This window comes from Typopeltis vanoorti, chromosome 5, assembly GCF_054136105.1.
Source record: "Typopeltis vanoorti isolate ZY-2024b chromosome 5, IOZ_Tvanoo_1.0, whole genome shotgun sequence".
Lineage (NCBI taxonomy): Eukaryota > Metazoa > Arthropoda > Arachnida > Uropygi > Thelyphonidae > Typopeltis > Typopeltis vanoorti.
Window position 1 is genome coordinate 146,455,916 of NC_143553.1, and position 19,374 is coordinate 146,475,289.

A 19,374-nucleotide genomic window follows, 5' to 3' on the forward strand; every position below is an offset into this window, starting at 1 on the left:
TTTGGAGTCTACCATTACTGGTGGCATGTATCTGGACATGCTACTTGGGTACCTAATACCACAATTAGATGACGATAAATATGACGAACACTTACATTTTCAACAAGCCGGAGCATCTCCTCATTACCTGACAGACATAAGGTCGTACCTCGACACCCGTTTACCCAGGCATATGGATTGGTAGAGGGGCACCTGTAGCATGGCCACTGCATTTCTCCAATCTTACACCATTAGATTTTTTCTTGTGGGGCTTTGTGAAAGAGCAAGTGTTTGTACCATCACTACCAGCCGAATTTGGATGAGCTATGTTCAGAATTACTGCCACCATTGCTAAAGTTATGCCTGATATGCTCTGCCATGTATGGCAGGAAATTGATTTCAGATGGGATGTCTGTAGAATTACTGGAAGCACTCATATTGAATTATTATTTTTACGGCTATTTTTTGCCTGTTTTCGTTTAGGAGTGTCCCTTATTTTAAAAATATTGGGCTTTTTACTCAAGAATTCTTAGGGCATTATAGATGTATTTTTTAAAGATAAATATATGCAGACAAGTAGAAGAAGAAAATTTGCACATACCTTGTTTGGATGTTAGGTTGTCTTCGTTCTGCATGCATACTTCTGCTGTTAAAAGGGGAGGGGGTGTTAGGAAAACGTGGGGGGTGTTTTGAGGCAAGGTGGGAAATTAATTAGAAAACCTGTTTGTTTGTTTTTTAAATAATATATATTATTATATTTAAGGGTGCTTCTTTGGGGAAGGGGGAGGGTTTTATGGGAAACAGGGACGGGGAAATCGTTAATGGGGTGCAAGCCATTTCGATCGTGCTATCCTCATCGGAACATTTCGGAGTAAGTGTGCTAAACACTTATCCTGAAATGTTCCAATGACGATAGTAGGATCAAAATGGCTTGTACCCCATTAATGCTCTCCCCTGCCCCTGTTTCCCATAAAACCCTTCCTCAAAGAAGCACCTTTAAATATAATAATGTATATATATATATATATATATGGGAATAAATTTTTAACTTGGGTATATTGTATATTAGGATAACCAAGCAATTTTATATGCTTGGTTATTTTAGCTCCTAATCCCAAGTGTGCAAACAATTAAGTTTGCGCCTGAAACAAAGTTCAAGTCTAAAGATGGTACAACACCAGGGCAGCTCATTGTAAAGGTGGTTAAAGCTTTGATCACTATTCTTAGTATTTTCCCATAATGTAAAGCACATCTCACTAGAAGATGTATACTGCAATGCATTATGGGTGGGGTCACTACCCAGACCGGTTTAGACCTTTTTTGAGGTCTCCTCAGTGAGTAGCTAGACCCTAAATACCAAGGTTTTAGTAATACAAAGCCTTATCAACTTTAATTATATAAGTTGCAACAAGGTGTATTAAGTTTTAATAAAAATCTCTGGAGGAGATATTGATGGGAATAAATTTTTAACTTGGGTATATTGTATATTAGGATAACCAAGCAATTTTATATGCTTGGTTATTTTAGCTCCTAATCCCAAGTGTGCAAACAATTAAGTTTGCGCCTGAAACAAAGTTCAAGTCTAAAGATGGTACAACACCAGGGCAGCTCATTGTAAAGGTGGTTAAAGCTTTGATCACTATTCTTAGTATTTTCCCATAATGTAAAGCACATCTCACTAGAAGATGTATACTGCAATGCATTATGGGTGGGGTCACTACCCAGACCGGTTTCGACCTTTTTTGAGGTCTCCTCAGTGAGTAGCTAGACCCTAAATACCTAAATACCTAAATACCTAGACCCTAAATTTTTATTAAAACTTAATACACCTTCTTGCAACTTATATAATTAAAGTTGATAAGGCTTTGTATTACTAAAACCTTGGTATTTAGGGTCTAGCTACTCACTGAGGAGACCTCAAAAAAGGTCGAAACCGGTCTGGGTAGTGACCCCACCCATAATGCATTGCAGTATACATCTTCTAGTGAGATGTGCTTTACATTATGGGAAAATACTAAGAATAGTGATCAAAGCTTTAACCACCTTTACAATGAGCTGCCCTGGTGTTGTACCATCTTTAGACTTGAACTTTGTTTCAGGCGCAAACTTAATTGTTCGCACACTTGGGATTAGGAGCTAAAATAACCAAGCATATAAAATTGCTTGGTTATCCTAATATACAATATACCCAAGTTAAAAATTTATTCCCATCAATATCTCCTCCAGAGATTTTTATTAAAACTTAATACACCTTGTTGCAACTTATATAATTAAAGTTGATAAGGCTTTGTATTACTAAAACCTTGGTATTTAGGGTCTAGCTACTCACTGAGGAGACCTCAAAAAAGGTCGAAACCGGTCTGGGTAGTGACCCCACCCATAATGCATTGCAGTATACATCTTCTAGTGAGATGTGCTTTACATTATGGGAAAATACTAAGAATAGTGATCAAAGCTTTAACCACCTTTACAATGAGCTGCCCTGGTGTTGTACCATCTTTAGACTTGAACTTTGTTTCAGGCGCAAACTTAATTGTTTGCACACTTGGGATTAGGAGCTAAAATAACCAAGCATATAAAATTGCTTGGTTATCCTAATATATATATATATATATATATATATATATATATATATATTATTTTTTTAAAAAAAACAGGGTTTTCTAATTAATTTCCTACCTTGCCTCAAAACACCCCCACACACACACGTTTTCCTACCCCCTCCCGTTTTAACAGCCTAACAGCAGAACGAACCTAACATCCAAATAAGGTATGTGCAAATTTTCTTCCTTTACTTGTCTGCATATATTTATCTTTAAAATACACCTATAATGCCCTAAGAATTCTTGAGTAAAAAGCCAATGTTTTTAAAATAAGGGACACTTCTAAACGAAACAGCAAAAATAGCCATAAAAATAATAGTTTTTAAGAGGAGTAACATGGGAATTTCCCAGAAATAATATCTATACTCATATTGAACTTTAACCATCTGTGGTGAAACTTCAAGTATTACACTACATTTGCACAGTAATATAAATTGTTCATCTACCGCTATTTACTTCTATTGTCATTCAAAGTTGTATATCCCCTTTTGAAACACACTGTACATTGTGTCTACAGCCTGGTCATTATTCCAGTTCATACTTGGTAAATGTCATGTTGTACCATCATTTTTTATTTAAAAAAAAATAATAATAATAAAAAAATAAAAAAAATTGAATTTCATATTGAAAAGAATAACATGTAAGAAAGTTTTAAAGCGAATAAAAGTTGAGCAGCTCTCAGATGTAAACTGTAGACTAAAATACAGAAATATTATTGAAAAGAAAATGAAAGAGTTTGAGAACAGGAATCAAACCTCGGAGATTCAGTGGCAAACTCTGAAGGAAACATTGATTGATTCTGCCAGAGAGGCATGTGGTGAGGTTGTGTGCAAAGATAAAAAAATCAGAACTCCCTGGTGGACACAGGAAGTTAAAGAGGCAGTGAAGGAAAAGAAGAAAGCATATCAAAAGTTCCTGGCAAATAAGTCAGCTTTTACTCTTACAGAATACAGAGACAAATGTAAGAAAGCTAAACAGTGTGTAAAACTAGCTAAACAAAAGTCATGGGAGGACTTTGGCAAGAATATAGAAAATAAATATCAAGAAGGTGGCAAAATATTCTGGAGGTTGTTGAAGAAGCTTAGGAATGGAGGAAAGAGTGCTGTAAAAGGAATTAGAGATGATAAAGGTGAAATGAAAACAGGAGAAAAAGATATCCTTGAAGTATGGAGTAATTACTTTGAAAAACTGCTAAATGAAACAAGCAGTGATGACAGCACAGTGATAAAAAACACTGACCAGGAATGCAGTCAGGAATACATATCCATACTTGAAGTAGAAAAAGCCATCAAAGGCTTGAAATGTGGAAAGGCAGCAGGAGTAGATGATATTCGACCAGAAATGCTGAAGTATGGTGGTATAAAAGTCTTACAGTGGCTGCACTGCATAGTTCAGAAAGCCTGGACAGAGGGACGAATTCCCAATGATTGGAGTAGAGCTGTGATAGTACCCATATATAAAAAGGGAAATAAAACTGAATGTGGGAATTACAGAGGTATTTCCCTACTGAGTGTTCCTGGCAAGATCTATGCAAGTATACTTGAGAAACGGTTGAGAAGAATTGTGGAAGAAAAGCTTGGTGAAGAACAAGCTGGATTCAGGCCAAATAGAGGCTGTCAGGATCAGATCTTCACTTTACGACAAATAGTCGAGAAAGCATGGGAATATAACAAAGATCTGTATTTAAGTTTTGTCGATTTGGAAAAGGCATATGACAAGGTGCCAAGAGAGAAGCTATTCAATACGCTGCAGTTATATGGTGTCAATGGGGCATTATATCAAGCAATACTTAGTCTTTATTTGAGTTGTGAGTCAGCAGTTAGAATTGAAGGAAGTACAGGAAGATGGTTTAATGTTAAATCTGGTGTGAGACAAGGATGTACATTATCCCCTCTGTTATTCATTATCTATATGGATCACATTATGAAGGAATGTGGTATTAAACCTGATATCAAAATTGGAGATGTTAATGTCAGCTCTTTGCTTTATGCAGATGATGTTATACTTCTAAATAAATCTGCTACAAGTCTGCAAGATTCTCTGACTAAATTGAATAGCTGTTGTAATAGATATGGTATGAAGGTCAGCAATAAAAAGACAAAGACAATGAAAATAGGCAGAATCATTGAAAATGTCAACTGTGTTGTGAACGGAGAACCTGTGGAACAAGTAAAACATTTCAGCTACTTAGGCACAATTTTTACTGAAGATGGTAAACTAAATATAGAAATAGACAACAGAATCAGCAAAGCTTGTATCGTGGGAAGTCAATTGAATAAATTCATATGGAATAAGAAAGAAATTAGTCGGAACACTAAATTAGCTGTATACAAGACTGTGTTCCAACCAATTTTAACTTATGGATCTGAGAGCTGGGTCAGAAGTAAAACACTTGACCGAAGACTAGAGACCGCAGATATGAGAGTCCTGAGAAAGATTAGAGGCGTGAACAGATGGCATCAATGGCAATATCATATTAAAAATGAGGATATTAGGAAAGAACTTGACATTGTCAGCATCCAGGAATGCGTTAGCAGAGCTAATCTCAGATGGTATGGTCACTTAAATAGAATGGGAGAGGAAAGATTAGCAAAACAAGTGTTCTCTGCCAGGTTGGGAGGAAAACGACCCAGAGGAAGACCAAGATATAGGTGGATTGATACGGTACAAAGTGCCTTAGACGATAGAAATATAAGATCTGATAATGTTGGAGTCTTGACAAGTAACAGACTGATTTGGAGGAAAATTGTAGATAGGAAGATAGTAATGATGTAATTTTTTCATGTAGTACTGTCATATCCTGTACACCCCTTGAGGGTACATGGCAGGAATTTGATGATGATGATGATGACTTAGTAAATGAAATAGAATGTTTTATAAGTTACATTACTTGGAATAAGCATAATCTCAAATGAATCCCAAAATTACTCACTGATTTGCCATATTTTTGGTTTGCGAAGCAACAAAAGTTTAATTTCTTCTTTCGAAAATCCCATTATCTCTTTTATAGAAAATGTGGCTTCCTGCAAAGAAAGATCATGTTCTAGTTAAAATAATAATAATAGTTTTATAACAATTTACTAGAGCAAAATAAATGTCTTATCCATCTATCTACCTACCTGTCTAAGAATAAGTTAAATGAATCAGCATGTTCTAATATTTTAGTTTATACTTATGGCACAGTAATGCTGTATGTGTGTATCAAGGGGAGAAGGAATTAACTAATATTCTTCTTAAACTGCTGGTTGCTGCAGCCATTGGAGGATGGAGGGCGAATTCACAATGAAGGCTGATCCAAAGAATAGACACGTAAGGGAGGAGGAAGAGGAAAAAAAAAAAGTTAGTGAAAGCTGCTGCTCATGTTACAACAGAAATATGATGGATGCCAGTTCAGTGGAACAGCATGAAATAAAATACCTACAAAAAAAAAAAAAAATTGTCTGTGAGATAAGATGATTTCTGTCACTCTCTTTTAGCGGGTGACAAAAAATAATCAATTTGCCAAATTGTCCTTACTTCTGGACAGCTTCAAGAAATTTTGGTGTGCTCTCCCTGCATCAACATGAGAATAGTATTCTATGGTTGAATAGAATTGAAATATACAGGATTATTAGCACAGGTGAAAAATAGTGGCTTTAGCAGAAAAAGGATGCAAAGTTTCCAGAGACCCAAGAAGCTACAGACCACATCAGATCACTCCACTAGAGAAATCTGATGTTGTCTGGCAACCCAAATATTATGGAAAGTTGAATTTGAGGAGAGGGGAAAAAAAAGGCAGGAATGTTTTTTTAGCAAGTTAACTGACCAAGTTATCCTCATCCCATTAAACAATATTTTGGAGACCTGTGTTTATGACATATGTAGAAGATCTTGAAGATACAAATGTTTGTACACTTACCTGTGATTCTATCCACCAAAACTACAAATACAGGTAAGTGAAAGTTACTTAGGTATTAGAGAGGTTATGTGATAGAACAGAGCTAGGGCAAGCCTGCATTGCTAGAGAATTCTGAAGAGAAGAATCAATCTACCATGATATGCAAGTCAACAATTTAGGAGAAAACTGGCCACCCAACTGAAAAAACATGAAAGGCACCAATAATATGGCAACCTGATAAGTGGGCCCTCTATACCATTCCTGATCAAATCCTCAGACAATGAGAATATGTCAAAGAGTGAGAGTAGAGGTTTCTGAAAACCTTAACAAGCCATGTTCCATGGGACACAAAGAAAGGTAGCTATTATAGGCTGAGAACTGCCATGGATCTATAGTGAGAATCGATATTGGTTGTCAATGATTACTTGATGGGCTTTGGGTTTCCAGATGATAAAGCAGTTGCTGTTAATAGCCTTCACCGTTATTTTAGAGAACTGGAGAAAAGACAATGAATCGATAGCTTGATGATTTTGCTTTTTTTTGTTATTTATTTATTTATTTTTATTTTTTTTAAGGATATGCTAAATATACACATGTTGCTATGATGTACAACAGATTCAGCTGGTTATAAAAGTGTGTAGCAATAACACAGGATGGATGTTAGTTTCAGAGCACATCTTTTGAGTATAACTGGAGATCTGCCATCAATTTTAAGAGGTTAAGATTCTTCTGATATCTTTCTAGCAAAAGATCACTGAGATCATGTTAGTACTGTTTCTGGTATGGTAGGAGGTGATTTGTCTTTGTCATCCAGACATCAGTTAGAGAGAGAAGAATCATGTTGCCAGAAGGTCAGCTTTGTCTTTAGGTGTTATGACAATACCATAACACCACCTAAAGATCAGAGGATGCTGATCAGAGGGATGACAGTGGTCAGTTCACTGGAGCAGCATCAGCCCCTTTCTTTGGATGAGTAAGGATAGCACAGATGAACAGAAATTTCACCTAAGGCTTTTGCCAGGGGCCAGAAGGCAAAATGATCATTTATACATAAGATAAGTTTTCTACAATTGGTGCTTTCAAAGTCAGATTTGGATCTACTGATGATTATTTACATATGTTACATGCTTTATTCTAGGCTGAGCATTAAACTTATCACAAGCCATTTATAACAGAATACGTTTTTTCTCTTGAATCCTCGGCATGCCTGTTGTTAAACCATGGTTTGGACAGTGAGCTTTAAATGTGCCAACAGTTTTTGACAGAAGGGACCAGAAAGCACAACTGCCATCTATACATGAAGCATGTGTTCTACAATTAGCCCTTTCAAAGTCAGATATGGATCTGCAGACAGTTGTTTTGCATTCATTGCATGGTTCCAGACTGAGATTTAACCTGGAGCTCTTTTCAAAAGCTTCCCACCCGTGATGGAAAGAAAGAAAGAGTAATTCCTGAAGGCCATCACACTTAGTGCTGTGGTGATTGTCAAAAGACAGATGAATATTACATATCAAAGAAGAGGAAATCTCACAAGGTTAGGGTCCAAGTTATCAACAAGAGAGTTGACTTCTATGGTATATCTGAAAGGAGAACTGGTTAAGAAAATATCAAAGGTGTCTGGTTAAGAGATAAATGATTTGCATTAGATCTGCTTACAGCAATGCTTTCATATCTCTTTCATCTTGATTGGTAGAATTGAAAATTGAAAGCCTGCTAGAATTGTACATATTATTGTCACCTGGAAGATAACTTCCCCATTTGGGTAGTTTGACTGCAGAAAAATCAATCTTCTAAGATAAGAAGCTAAAGAAGACAATGGAAAGTTTTAGAATTTGAAAAGCAGTAAATAAATTAGATAAATATTACTGAGAAACATTGAGAAAGGAAACATTGAGCTCAAAGAAGTTAAAAAAACAAAAGTATTCTAAATTGGACATTTTTTGGCATGAAATATTGGATTGCACAAAGCATAAGTGCCATCCTTGTTGTGGCACTTATGCTTTGGTGCACACAGTGTGTAATTTGGAATACAGTGGTTGTTGTGGCTGCTTTGTTTTTTTTGAGAGAATTTTTAGTGAACAGTTAACTACAGCAAAAACAGTGAAAGGAGATCAACACTTGCCTATACAAGAGCATCCAGCCTCTTTGGCTTCACTGTTTGCCCCCCCACACACACACACACAATGTTAATTATGCTCCTTCAGGAATGACCTGGCAGAGTATGTGAATGAGATGCTTCTTGAAACATTATTACCAGATTTGGTCCTGTGGGTACATAATCTAGATCAGCTTTATCCTCAAATAGAGGAGGGATAGAAGCTGGAATGCTTGTTCTGCAGGCATCCAAGGTGGTGATGTGTCTTTGGGCAATGAAGTTCACTTGCTATCCAATATACCTGAAAAGCATTTCAATAATAGGAATTAAAAAAAGCTGTTGCATAGTCCTTTATGAGAAGCCACTGAGTTTCATATATCCTTTTATGTTTAAGAGTTCCTGCTGTAATAGTTGAGGTGTAGAACAAATAGTATGAGCACATCACAATAGAGTTTTACAATTCCAGTCTTCTGTGATGGACAGCGAGCTGATTGCTGTTGAAACTAGCATCCAGCAAAAGTAACCTTTCAATAAATAGAAGTGATTAATTCATCTGATGACAAACAAAGGAGTAGAATATCTAAAAAGGGCAATTTGTTGTTTCTTTTTCCTTTTTTTTCCATGCTAATTGAAGAAATCTCTCATTTCACAAGTATCTTTTAAACAACAATGTACTGATGCTAGTTGAATACAGAGCTTCTCATAACCACCCACGTTATAGTTACACATGTAGGCCTTCTTGGTAATAACTTTTTAATGTCTGAATATCTTCAAACCAATACCTCATGATCACTCTCATCAATAGATAGAGTGTTAATACCTCATTCACAACCACATCCTGTGATGTCACTAAATCCAACACTGATAATTCTCGCATTGCTTTCATCACATGCTGTTTAGATAGTTATCCAGCAGAAACTCAACAAATTCACTCACTTGTCACCATACACTATCTCTTCTTTCCAATCAACATTCCTATAATTAAAATCACTGAAATGTTTAGACAAATTATTTGTCTAAACATTTCACAATCCGTGCACTCCACATTCCCTGGCCTATAACAATATCCTATTAGATATATTATTCTACTGATCTCAACTTCACACCAAATAGCTTCAAAATCTTTATATATACTACTATTTTCCACTTCTACTCTTGAAGAATGTAATTTCTCTGCTATCATTAATAGTATTCTCCCCCCCCCCCCTTCACCTTCCTATCCTTCTGCAAAAATTCTATCTTACCATTTCTAGTTCTGACAGTATATTATCTTCAATCAAGTTTCACTTATACCAATTATCTTTGGGCATACTGATTCAATCAATGCCACAAACTCAGCCTCTTTATTTCTGATACTTTGTATATATATTAGTATACAAGCATAACAATTCTCCATTCTGAGATCCATACCATCAACACCATCACTCCATACTCTCTTTACTGTAGTACTAGGAGCAGGAGGTGAAGGATAGTACTCTATAGAGTACTATCCTTCACCTCTTGCCATAATCACCTCTCTCTCTCTTCATTCTGACAATCCCCATTTCCCTGATCCTGACTCTGATTTTCATTCATATCCTTATCATCTCCATCTTTTGGCACTGTACCCTGCCATAATCACTTCTTCCTGTCCTTCCACAACCTGCTACTCAGTCTCTCTGTTGCCCTTAGCAACACTAATTTTATATGAGAAATGTGCACTCTTAGTAAACAACAATCACTCCAAATGCCCAACACCATACTGATTCAAATGCATTCCATCAGCTTTGAATCATTCTGACTTCCCTTCAAATTCATTCCATATATTCACAAATTGAACACTCTTTTGCCTGACACAATTCAGCCATCTTTTCATCCAGTACCATTGTTCTCCTTCTCAGTTCACTACTATCATATCTGAACAACAAACTAACCACTTTCCCAACGACGCTATTATCCTTCACCTCCTGCAACAACTTCTTCAAATCCCTTCTCACATTCTTTGGCTCACTATCCAAGTCATTTGTGCCCATCACTACCACTAATTCTGACAACCATTCCTTCTATGCAAAAGCATCTGATGTTCATTTCATTGTACCATCTGGAAAACATGTCTTTATTATTTACCACACCTTTAATGACTGAATCACCATATAAAGCCAAGCTTTTTTTTTTCCCAAGATTACTTCTAACTGCACAACTCCTAACAATATATAAATCCCAAATTTTCCAAACTTGGAATACTGTTCTCACATTTATAATGATGCATCAAAAATCTCCCTAAATGCTTGATGCTATCAAAAAGAGAGCAGCTGTCAACAAATTACTTCTCTTTCAGACTTACTCCATTCATTTTCTCACTACATTCTGTTTTTCTGTCTTTTCTATGGGTATTTTCAGTACTGCTCGTGGAACTGGCAGCCATCATTCCTTAAAAGCACAAGCATCTAGAGACTGAAATTCATACATAAGACTTCAAACTTATCGAATTGATTTCTAATCCTTCCATTCCGACTATTTCTTTGAACAGCCTTCCTCACAGCATTTTCCTAGAACACAACAACTTCCAGATGATAAAGAAATGCATTTAACAGGTTCTTTCTTTTCCCTTAACCTCTTGTTACATAATGGTATTGTATGTGTTGGAAGTTTATTTTTCACTTGGTTAGACTATAATAAATTTAGTTTAATCCTTTATCCAAGTGTAAACAAACAAAGTTTGCACCTGAAAATATCTTCAGGACTCGGGTAAGGTAGTGCAACACCAGGAAACTCCGAGCAAAGGTGGACCGAGCTCTCAATCACTCCTTGTCTCAGTATCTCCCATAATGCAAAGCACATCTCCTTGTGGACATGTATACTGCTATGCATTAAGGGAAGGGCCACTACCCAGACCGGTTTCAACCTTTATTGAGGTCTCGTCAGTGGGAGGCAGACCCAACCGTGGAGATACCAAGGCAGAAGCAATAGGAGAGGTCATATTTATTTATAGGAGTTGTCAACAGGTGTACCACCTTATTATTGAATTACTCTGGATTTAGAGAAAGATGTTGGGAGTTTATTTTTCACTTGGTTAGATTATAATAAATTTAGTTTAATCCTTTATCAAGTGTAAGCAAACAAAGTTTGTGCCTGAAAATATCTTCAGGACTTAGGTAAGGTAGTGCAACACCAGGCACTAGTGGTGTTGCACTACCTTACCCAAGTCCTGAAGATATTTTCAGGCGCAAACTTTGTTTGCTTACACTTGATAAAGGATTAAACTAAATTTATTATAATCTAACCAAGTGAAAAATAAACTCCCAACATCTTTCTCTAAATCCAGAGTAATTCAATAATAAGGTGGTACAGCTGTTGGCAACTACTATAGATAAATATGGCCTCTCCTATTGCTTCTGCCTTGGTATCTCCACGGTTGGGTCTGCCTCCCACTGATGAGACCTCAATAAAGGTTGAAACCAGTCTGGGTAGTGGCCCTTCCCTTAATGCATAGCAGTATACATGTCCAGAAGGAGATGTGCTTTGCATTATGGGAGATACTGAGACAAGGAGTGATGAGAGCTCGGTCCACCTTTGCTCGGAGTTGCACTACTTTACCTAAGTCCTGAAGATATTTTCAGGTACAAACTTTGTTTGCTTACACTTGGATAAAGGATTAAACTACATTTATTATGGAACTGTATGTGAGCAAGTGATTAAAAAGTTCTGTATTTATGTGAAATGGGAGCACTATTAAATGCTCAAATAAATTATAAGAACCCAAAACAACATGAGGAAATGGAGATGGGGAGAGAATCCAGCAATGACCTGAAAATTCCTATTACACAAATTTTTCTTTTGCCAATGCAAGGTACTACAAATCACACTAATACTGTTTTGAAAACAGAGCTTTCTGTTCTCCACATTTATTCATTGAAGTAGCCTTTTTTCTGCAGTATTCCCAAATGATAATTTGGGAATACAAAAGAAAAATTTATTTAATAGGAATTTTCAGATCATTGCTGAATTCTCTCCTCATCCATATATATATATATATATATATATGCTATCTCTCTCTCTCTCTCTGGTATGACACAATTTTTTTGCAAATTTAAAAAAAATACAAAAGTAAAATATTTACCCTGATATGTTGCAATTTGTACAATACAACTTTTGGTGCTTTTGTCATTAGCATTCTAGTTTCATCTCCAGATAACCAAAACTGTTTTTGAAAGTAGCCTAACCTTTTATCAACTTCTTTGACAGTAAATCGAAGAAAAGATGGGGCAGCAATAACAATTCTTGCAATATCATCTACAGAAAACTTCTTTGATTCTAAGTAGTTTATACGAACCTGAAGGTCATCTAAATGTTCTTTGAATATTAATGGATTTCTTGTTAGATAGTAACCCAACTTATCAGCTGACACACCAACATGATGAAGAAATATTATATATTCTTTAATATTCTTTTCAAAGTCAAGCTGCAAAATATATTCTGCAACATCAGGTTTCTTTTCAATCTGAAACAAATCAACACCTAAGTCAATCAACTTTTGGAGTGTTTCTGACTTATTAGCATATGCTGCAAGTGTAAAAGATTTTTGAGGAGCAGGGGCCACAGTATCCAAAAACTCAGTTAATCCTGGAGACAATGGACAATTTGGATTATTAAAATCAGGTGGTAATGTTTCATCTCTCATTAAACCGATGTGCCCTGGCTTAAAACTATCATTTGTTACCATTACACTACTCAAACTAGACTCTTCAAAAATGGATGATGTCTGCTCATTTTCAATATTTTCTTCATTAAGAGATGACTTTAATATTTTATGTTGATTTTTACTATCACTTGTATAATCATCTGATTTGTAGGTATCTGCTTTAGAGCCTGTTTCTGAAAGAATAAGTGGTTTTACTTGTTGGTCATTAGAGTGCTGGTGAAGGGCATCAGATGATGTTTTTTCTGAGTTCTTTGTTTCAGAATGAAAACCACGATAAACACCAAGGCTGCACCATTCATTAATTTCCTTTTTAACTGGACTTTCTTCTGCTGCAAAATTACTGAAAAGATAAGGGAGAAAAAAGGTTAATTCCATAAAAGAAAAGAAAATAAAAGAGGAGTTATATGTTAAAAATAAATTCTATAATTCATAAAATATATTCTATATTCTAGAAAATATAGAAAAATTCTATATTTTACACAGTAATGGTGCACCTCAAGAGTTTTCTAAAGTGGGAAGGTGGTCTGTGGAATATGATCTTCCTAAAATTTGGGAAAGGTACACATTTGTTAATTAAATAACTGTTGTACTATTATCTAACAATGTCATCAATTAACAACAAAAGTTCAATATCAGTTTTTTTTTTTTTGTACCACCAAAATAAGTTATAAGTTGATGCACACCATCCATAATTTTGGATGAATGCATGAAAGATATACATCCTCATTTGGGAGAGGGGGGGAGGTATCCTAAACTGTCTTTCATCCCACACCAAAGACCATTGTGGAATTTTCAAATGAATACCAATTTGAAAAATATCAATTCATAAAAACTACACATAAGGGAGAACATAGTTAACAGACGATGCATCTCTGATAATAAACAGGCATGCTTACCAAAATAGCATGACATTTTTTTTTGTCACCCATCCATGAGAGCTGCAAACCTATAGTATGCTGGTCATGTGGGTAGGTCAAGGATTTTTTTAATTTTATGTATTTATTTTTTCCATGGTCTGGAAACTTGATCTAGAAGTCAAATACATTGAACTTTTCAATCTAATTCAGGCATCTAATAAGCAGGGTGGTCTCACACTATGTGACGAAATTCATCTACCACCTAAAGACAATCACAAACATAAGTCCACAGTGGGATTCGAAGCTGTAGCCTGCTGTTTAGAGAGAGGGATACATTAACCACTCAGCCAACCAGGGTGAGACCACTAGTCACCAGATTTTTCTCTGTAGTAAGCAGAACAGTTTGCATATTGAAATGGTGAATGCATCTAATGTGAATGAGTTTAACAGAAAATATGACTAGTTGGTGTGAGTGATGTATGGCCTCTCTAAATGAGTCTTTGACTTCCTGCAGGTCTCTCATGATAATAATAATAATAAATTATATAAATGATAAACAACAGAGTATACATTTTTGTAATAAATCAATCATTTATACATTTTTTTAATTAAAATTATAATGTCATTGTTATTTTGGTATTAAGATTTCCATAATGTTAGATTTATCACAAGAGATCTAGCTTAAAATAACCTTTGCCTAATGAAGTTTATTCTTAAATAATTTGCCTATCAGTCCTAACATATCTTAAGCAACAAGGGAAAACGTATTATCATCCACGAAGTGTAAAGATTCTTAGAGAAAGATTTGGATACTCCTTACCCAATGAACCTTGTACACTTTAATTGCATCATCCCCTTCAACCTATAAATCCAACTGCACACTCCCATGTAAGGGTGTTTCATAATTCTCTATCCTTTCATGATATGCCTCTATATGCTTGCTCTCCCTTTGAAAATTAGAGGCTTAGATCTGGGCACAGTGATAAATACAGAGAAATTAGATCAACGTATCTAACCAAGTGGTTGCAAGTTTGAATCCAAATCTACCATGGGCATGGATATTTGTGTATCTTTAGATGAGAAATATATTTCATCATCTTCATGTACACCACCATCACCCTGCTTACTGGGGCCCTGAAGTGGTTTGAAAATAGTCCCATGTTTGGTCTCTAAGGTTCATGAATTATTTAACTCTCAGCTCACCCATGGTATTAAATGTATAGGGTGTCCACATTGGACCTTCCTAGTTTCAAAGAATGCTAAAAAAATCGAAATGCAGAAATATATAAGGTTAGAGTTTCAAACATTCCAGAGACTACAAGTTTCATCCAGAATTTTTTTTTTACAAAAACTTGGTGATTTCGACACCATGGTCCATACAATTAAGTAGTAGGAACATGCTGAAACTAGGGAGGTCCAATATGGACACCCTGTACTATAACCAAGGATTTACAGCCTTATATAGGTGGAATGTCAGATACGAGGAGAGATTAAGGGAATGCAATTTACAAAGCCTTGTGAATAGAAGAAGGGATATGATCAAGACATATAAGTTGGTGAGGAGCTACCAGATTAACATGCAGAAGATAATTCACACGAGTAGAGGAAAGCAGGGGTAGAACTAGAGGCCATCTATGGAAGCTGTATAAAGGAAAATGTGAGCAGGGGAGTGAGAAGCAGGTTCTTTGCATGGAGAGTGATTGATGAGTGGAATGCATTGCCTGAAAGTGTGGCAAGTTCAAAAACTGTGAATGGGTTTAAGGCACAATTTGATGATCTTCTGGCATGAGAGCACACAGACCTCCTGTGACGAGTCCTTTGACTCCAAGGTCAGATGTTAATAATAAACCTTTCTACAACAATCTTTTCTCCGGAGTATGTTAATGATAAGATGATACACCTTTTTACTACTTATATATCAAAAAAAAAATATATGACTTCTGCATTAATTTAATCTTGGTATCTTTCTGGGTTTAGTTCCCACTGATGAGATCTCCAAAAAGATCAAAGCTAATCTGGGTAGTGACCCTTCCCATATGCATAGCAATATTGGAAAGGAAAATGTTTATAAAATTATTTATTTGTACAGAGTAATTGCTATGTGATTGTGACTATTTACAGTGGAAGATTTAGGTTGAACTATTTACAGTGGAAGATTAGAAAATAAGTGAAGAATTTGAAATTTTATGTTACTAGGAGTAAATTGGTGAGTGAGAGAAGAAAAAAAAAAAGTCTTAGGTGAAATAAAAGTGCCAGATACTGAAGTAGACAACCATAGGAAGACGAAAGTCCCATGATATGTATTATTAACATGCAGCATATCCAAGGAATTCAAAAACTCACCATGGAAGGGCAGTCCACACACACCTCAATACCACATGGATACATAACAAATGTGTGAACATATTAGAAAGGGAGATAAAACAGGGAAATGTTGATGATCCAAATATAAGTTATTAGAGGAGACACTTTAATTAACTGGAAATTGTCAAGAGAACCTATGTTTTCAGCTTAAATAGTTTCTTTTTCCATTCTTCCAACATGAATTACTAACCAAGGGGGGGGGGGAACAGACAAAATCATAAGAGTAGCAATTATCACACAATATTAACCATTCAGCCTGGTTGGCTGAGTTCAAAAGGCTGCGGGTTCAAATCCCACCATGGGCATGGATGTTTGTAATTGTGAAAATACTATTGATGGTGGTGGCAGGTGGTAGATGGTGTTGGTGTAGATGATGATATGGTTTATTGCAGTTTGTAGATTTGAGTAGTAGAAACGGAGTTGTAGAGTAGATGCCCTCCCTCAATGAGTCCTTGGACTCCCTGGAGGTGACTAATAATAATAATAATATCATGCAATTCAAGGGTTTATTTCTATTAAACCTGCTGTGGAGAAGAGCCCTCAGCAAGTCTCTTCATTGGATGATCCAGGTTTCTTTTTCCTGATGGTTTATAATGAAGAAACTGTTTGGGTAGTCTTTCAGTTTGCATTCTTTTAACATGCTCTCTCCAAATTCTTTATTATTTGTTCCAAATAATAATAATAAAGAATGAGAAGGGAAGAAACGGAGTTGGAATTATCATCGATAAGGAGCTGAAGGGTGGAGTCTGTGAGGTGTACCAGAAGAATGATCAGATTATGAGCGTTAAGCTTGAGATGGGAGGAAGTGTGGCTACGCCCCCACAAATAGGTTGTGATGAGGAGGAGAAAGAGACATTCTGGAGAGAACTTGACCAAGTAGTAATGGGAATCTCTGATGGTGAGAGAGTGATCGTCGGAGCAGATCTGAATGGGCATGTAGGAAGGCGACGAAGCGGTGAAGAAAGGGTACATGGGGGTTGGAGTAGTGGTGAAATAAATGAAAAAGGTAAAAGAATCATAGAATATGCTGTGGCCTTCGATCTGGCTATAGCTAACACGTGATTCAAGAAGAGAGTTGGACATCTGATAACCTATAAAAGCGGGGATAGAATGAGTCAGATTGACTATATTATGTGCCGTAGGAAACATCTGAAGGAGGTGAAAAACTGTAAAGTGGTTAATGGAGAAAGTGTAGTGGCACAGCACAGGTTGGTTGTGGTAGACTGTGATATAAAAGGGGAAAAGAAGAATAGGTGGAAGTGGCAGATACAGAGGAGAATAAAGTGGTGGAAATTGGAAGAGGAAGGCCCAAGGAATAAGTTTAAAGAAAAGGTATTGAAAGAAATGAAGTTACCAGAGGATGTGGAAGAATGGTGAGACGTTAATAGTCGGAATATTAGAAAAATTGGAGAAGAGGTGCTTGGTATAACATCAGGAAAGGGACCGCCTGAAGATAAGGAGGCATGGTGGTGGAATGAGGAGGTGCAGTTGGAGATCAAGGAAAGAGGTAAAGAAAAAATGGGACATGACTGGAACTAGAGCAGACAAGGAGGCATATAGATTAACGAAGAAAAATGCAAAGAGAGCTGTGACAAGGGCGAAAGCAAGGGCAGTTGATGAGGTTTATGAAGAACTGGAGAGAAACGGTGGTGAAGCCCAGTTGTTGAGAATAGCGAAAGCCAGAGATAAGGCCTCGAAAGACATAACATCAGTCAAGCAGATAAAGGATGCCTCAGGAGTAGTATTACAAGAGGAGGACAAAATCAGAGGTAGATGGAAAGAATATTTCCATAAACTACTAAATGAGAAGAATCCGAGAGAGAGGTGTGAGGATGGAGAGGCAAACGAGAGACTGGTGCAAGACATAAGTAGAGAGGAAGTGGATTGGGTACTGAGAAAAATGAAGAATGGAAAGGCTGTGGGGGTGACCAGATACCTGGGGAAGTGTGGAAAAGTTTGGGCAGTGAGGGCGTGGATATGTTATGGGATCTGATGAGGAAAATAGCCCAACAGGAAAAGATACCAGAGGAATGGAGGAAAAGTATTCTCGTCCCATTCTACAAAGGAAGAGGAGATGTTCAAGACTGTGGCAACTATAGAGGAATCAAGCTGATGTCACACACATTGAAGATATGGGAAAGAGTAATTGAAGGGAGGATACAGCAGGAAACGAAAATTGGTGAGGAGCAGTTTGGATTTATGCCAGAAAGAGGGACAACGGATGCGATATTTGCACTAAGGCGATTGATGGAGAAATATAGAGAGATGCAAGTGGAGCTGCACATGGTGTTTACAGACCTGGAAAAGGCATACGACAGAGTGGCCAGGCAGGAGGTATGGAGGTGTATGAGGGAACAGAAACTCAGGTCAAGTCTAGTGTCAGCATGACAGAAGGGTTCCCCATTGTCGTAGGGCTACACCAAGGGTCAGTTCTGAGCCCCTACCTCTTTGACCTGGTCATGGATGTACTAGTGGAGAATGTCAAGAAGGAGGCACCATGGAGCATGCTGTTTGCCGACGACATTGTTCTATGCGAATCATCCCGAGGGAAGCTTAAAAATACCCTGGAAGAGTGGAGAAAGGTATTGGAGGAGAGAGGTATGAAAATTAACCGGGAGAAGACTGAATATATGTCAACGGGGAGTGACGAGGATATGATCATATAACTTCAGGGTGAAAGGCTAATTTCAGGGAAGAAATTCAAGTACCTTGGGTCAGTCATCAAGAAGAATGGTGACCTGGATGAGGAAATACAGCACCGAATAACATGTGGCTGGATGAACTGGAGGAAGATGAGCGGGGTCCTGTGCGACAAGAGAGCGAGTTGTAAGAGGAAAAGAAAGCTGTATAAGATGGTGGTGAGGCCGGCGATGCTTCATGGCGTGGAGACGTGGCCTATAACAAAGGCACAGGAGAGG

At 36.9% G+C, this 19,374-nt stretch overlaps 1 protein-coding gene across 1 annotated transcript in view; it reads right to left on the reverse strand.

Annotated features, from left to right (window-relative positions):
* The window catches only part of LOC150106918 (transcription termination factor 3, mitochondrial-like), a 44,563-nt gene that overhangs the window by 18,366 nt on the left and 6,823 nt on the right, over positions 1-19,374 (reverse strand). Inside the window, exons 2-3 of the mRNA XM_090392821.1 lie at positions 12,654-13,575; positions 5,515-5,605 (exon numbers count right to left, since the gene is read on the reverse strand). Coding sequence (XP_090248947.1) covers positions 5,515-5,605; positions 12,654-13,575 — 1,013 coding nt within the window. The remainder of the gene's footprint in view (positions 1-5,514; positions 5,606-12,653; positions 13,576-19,374) is intronic.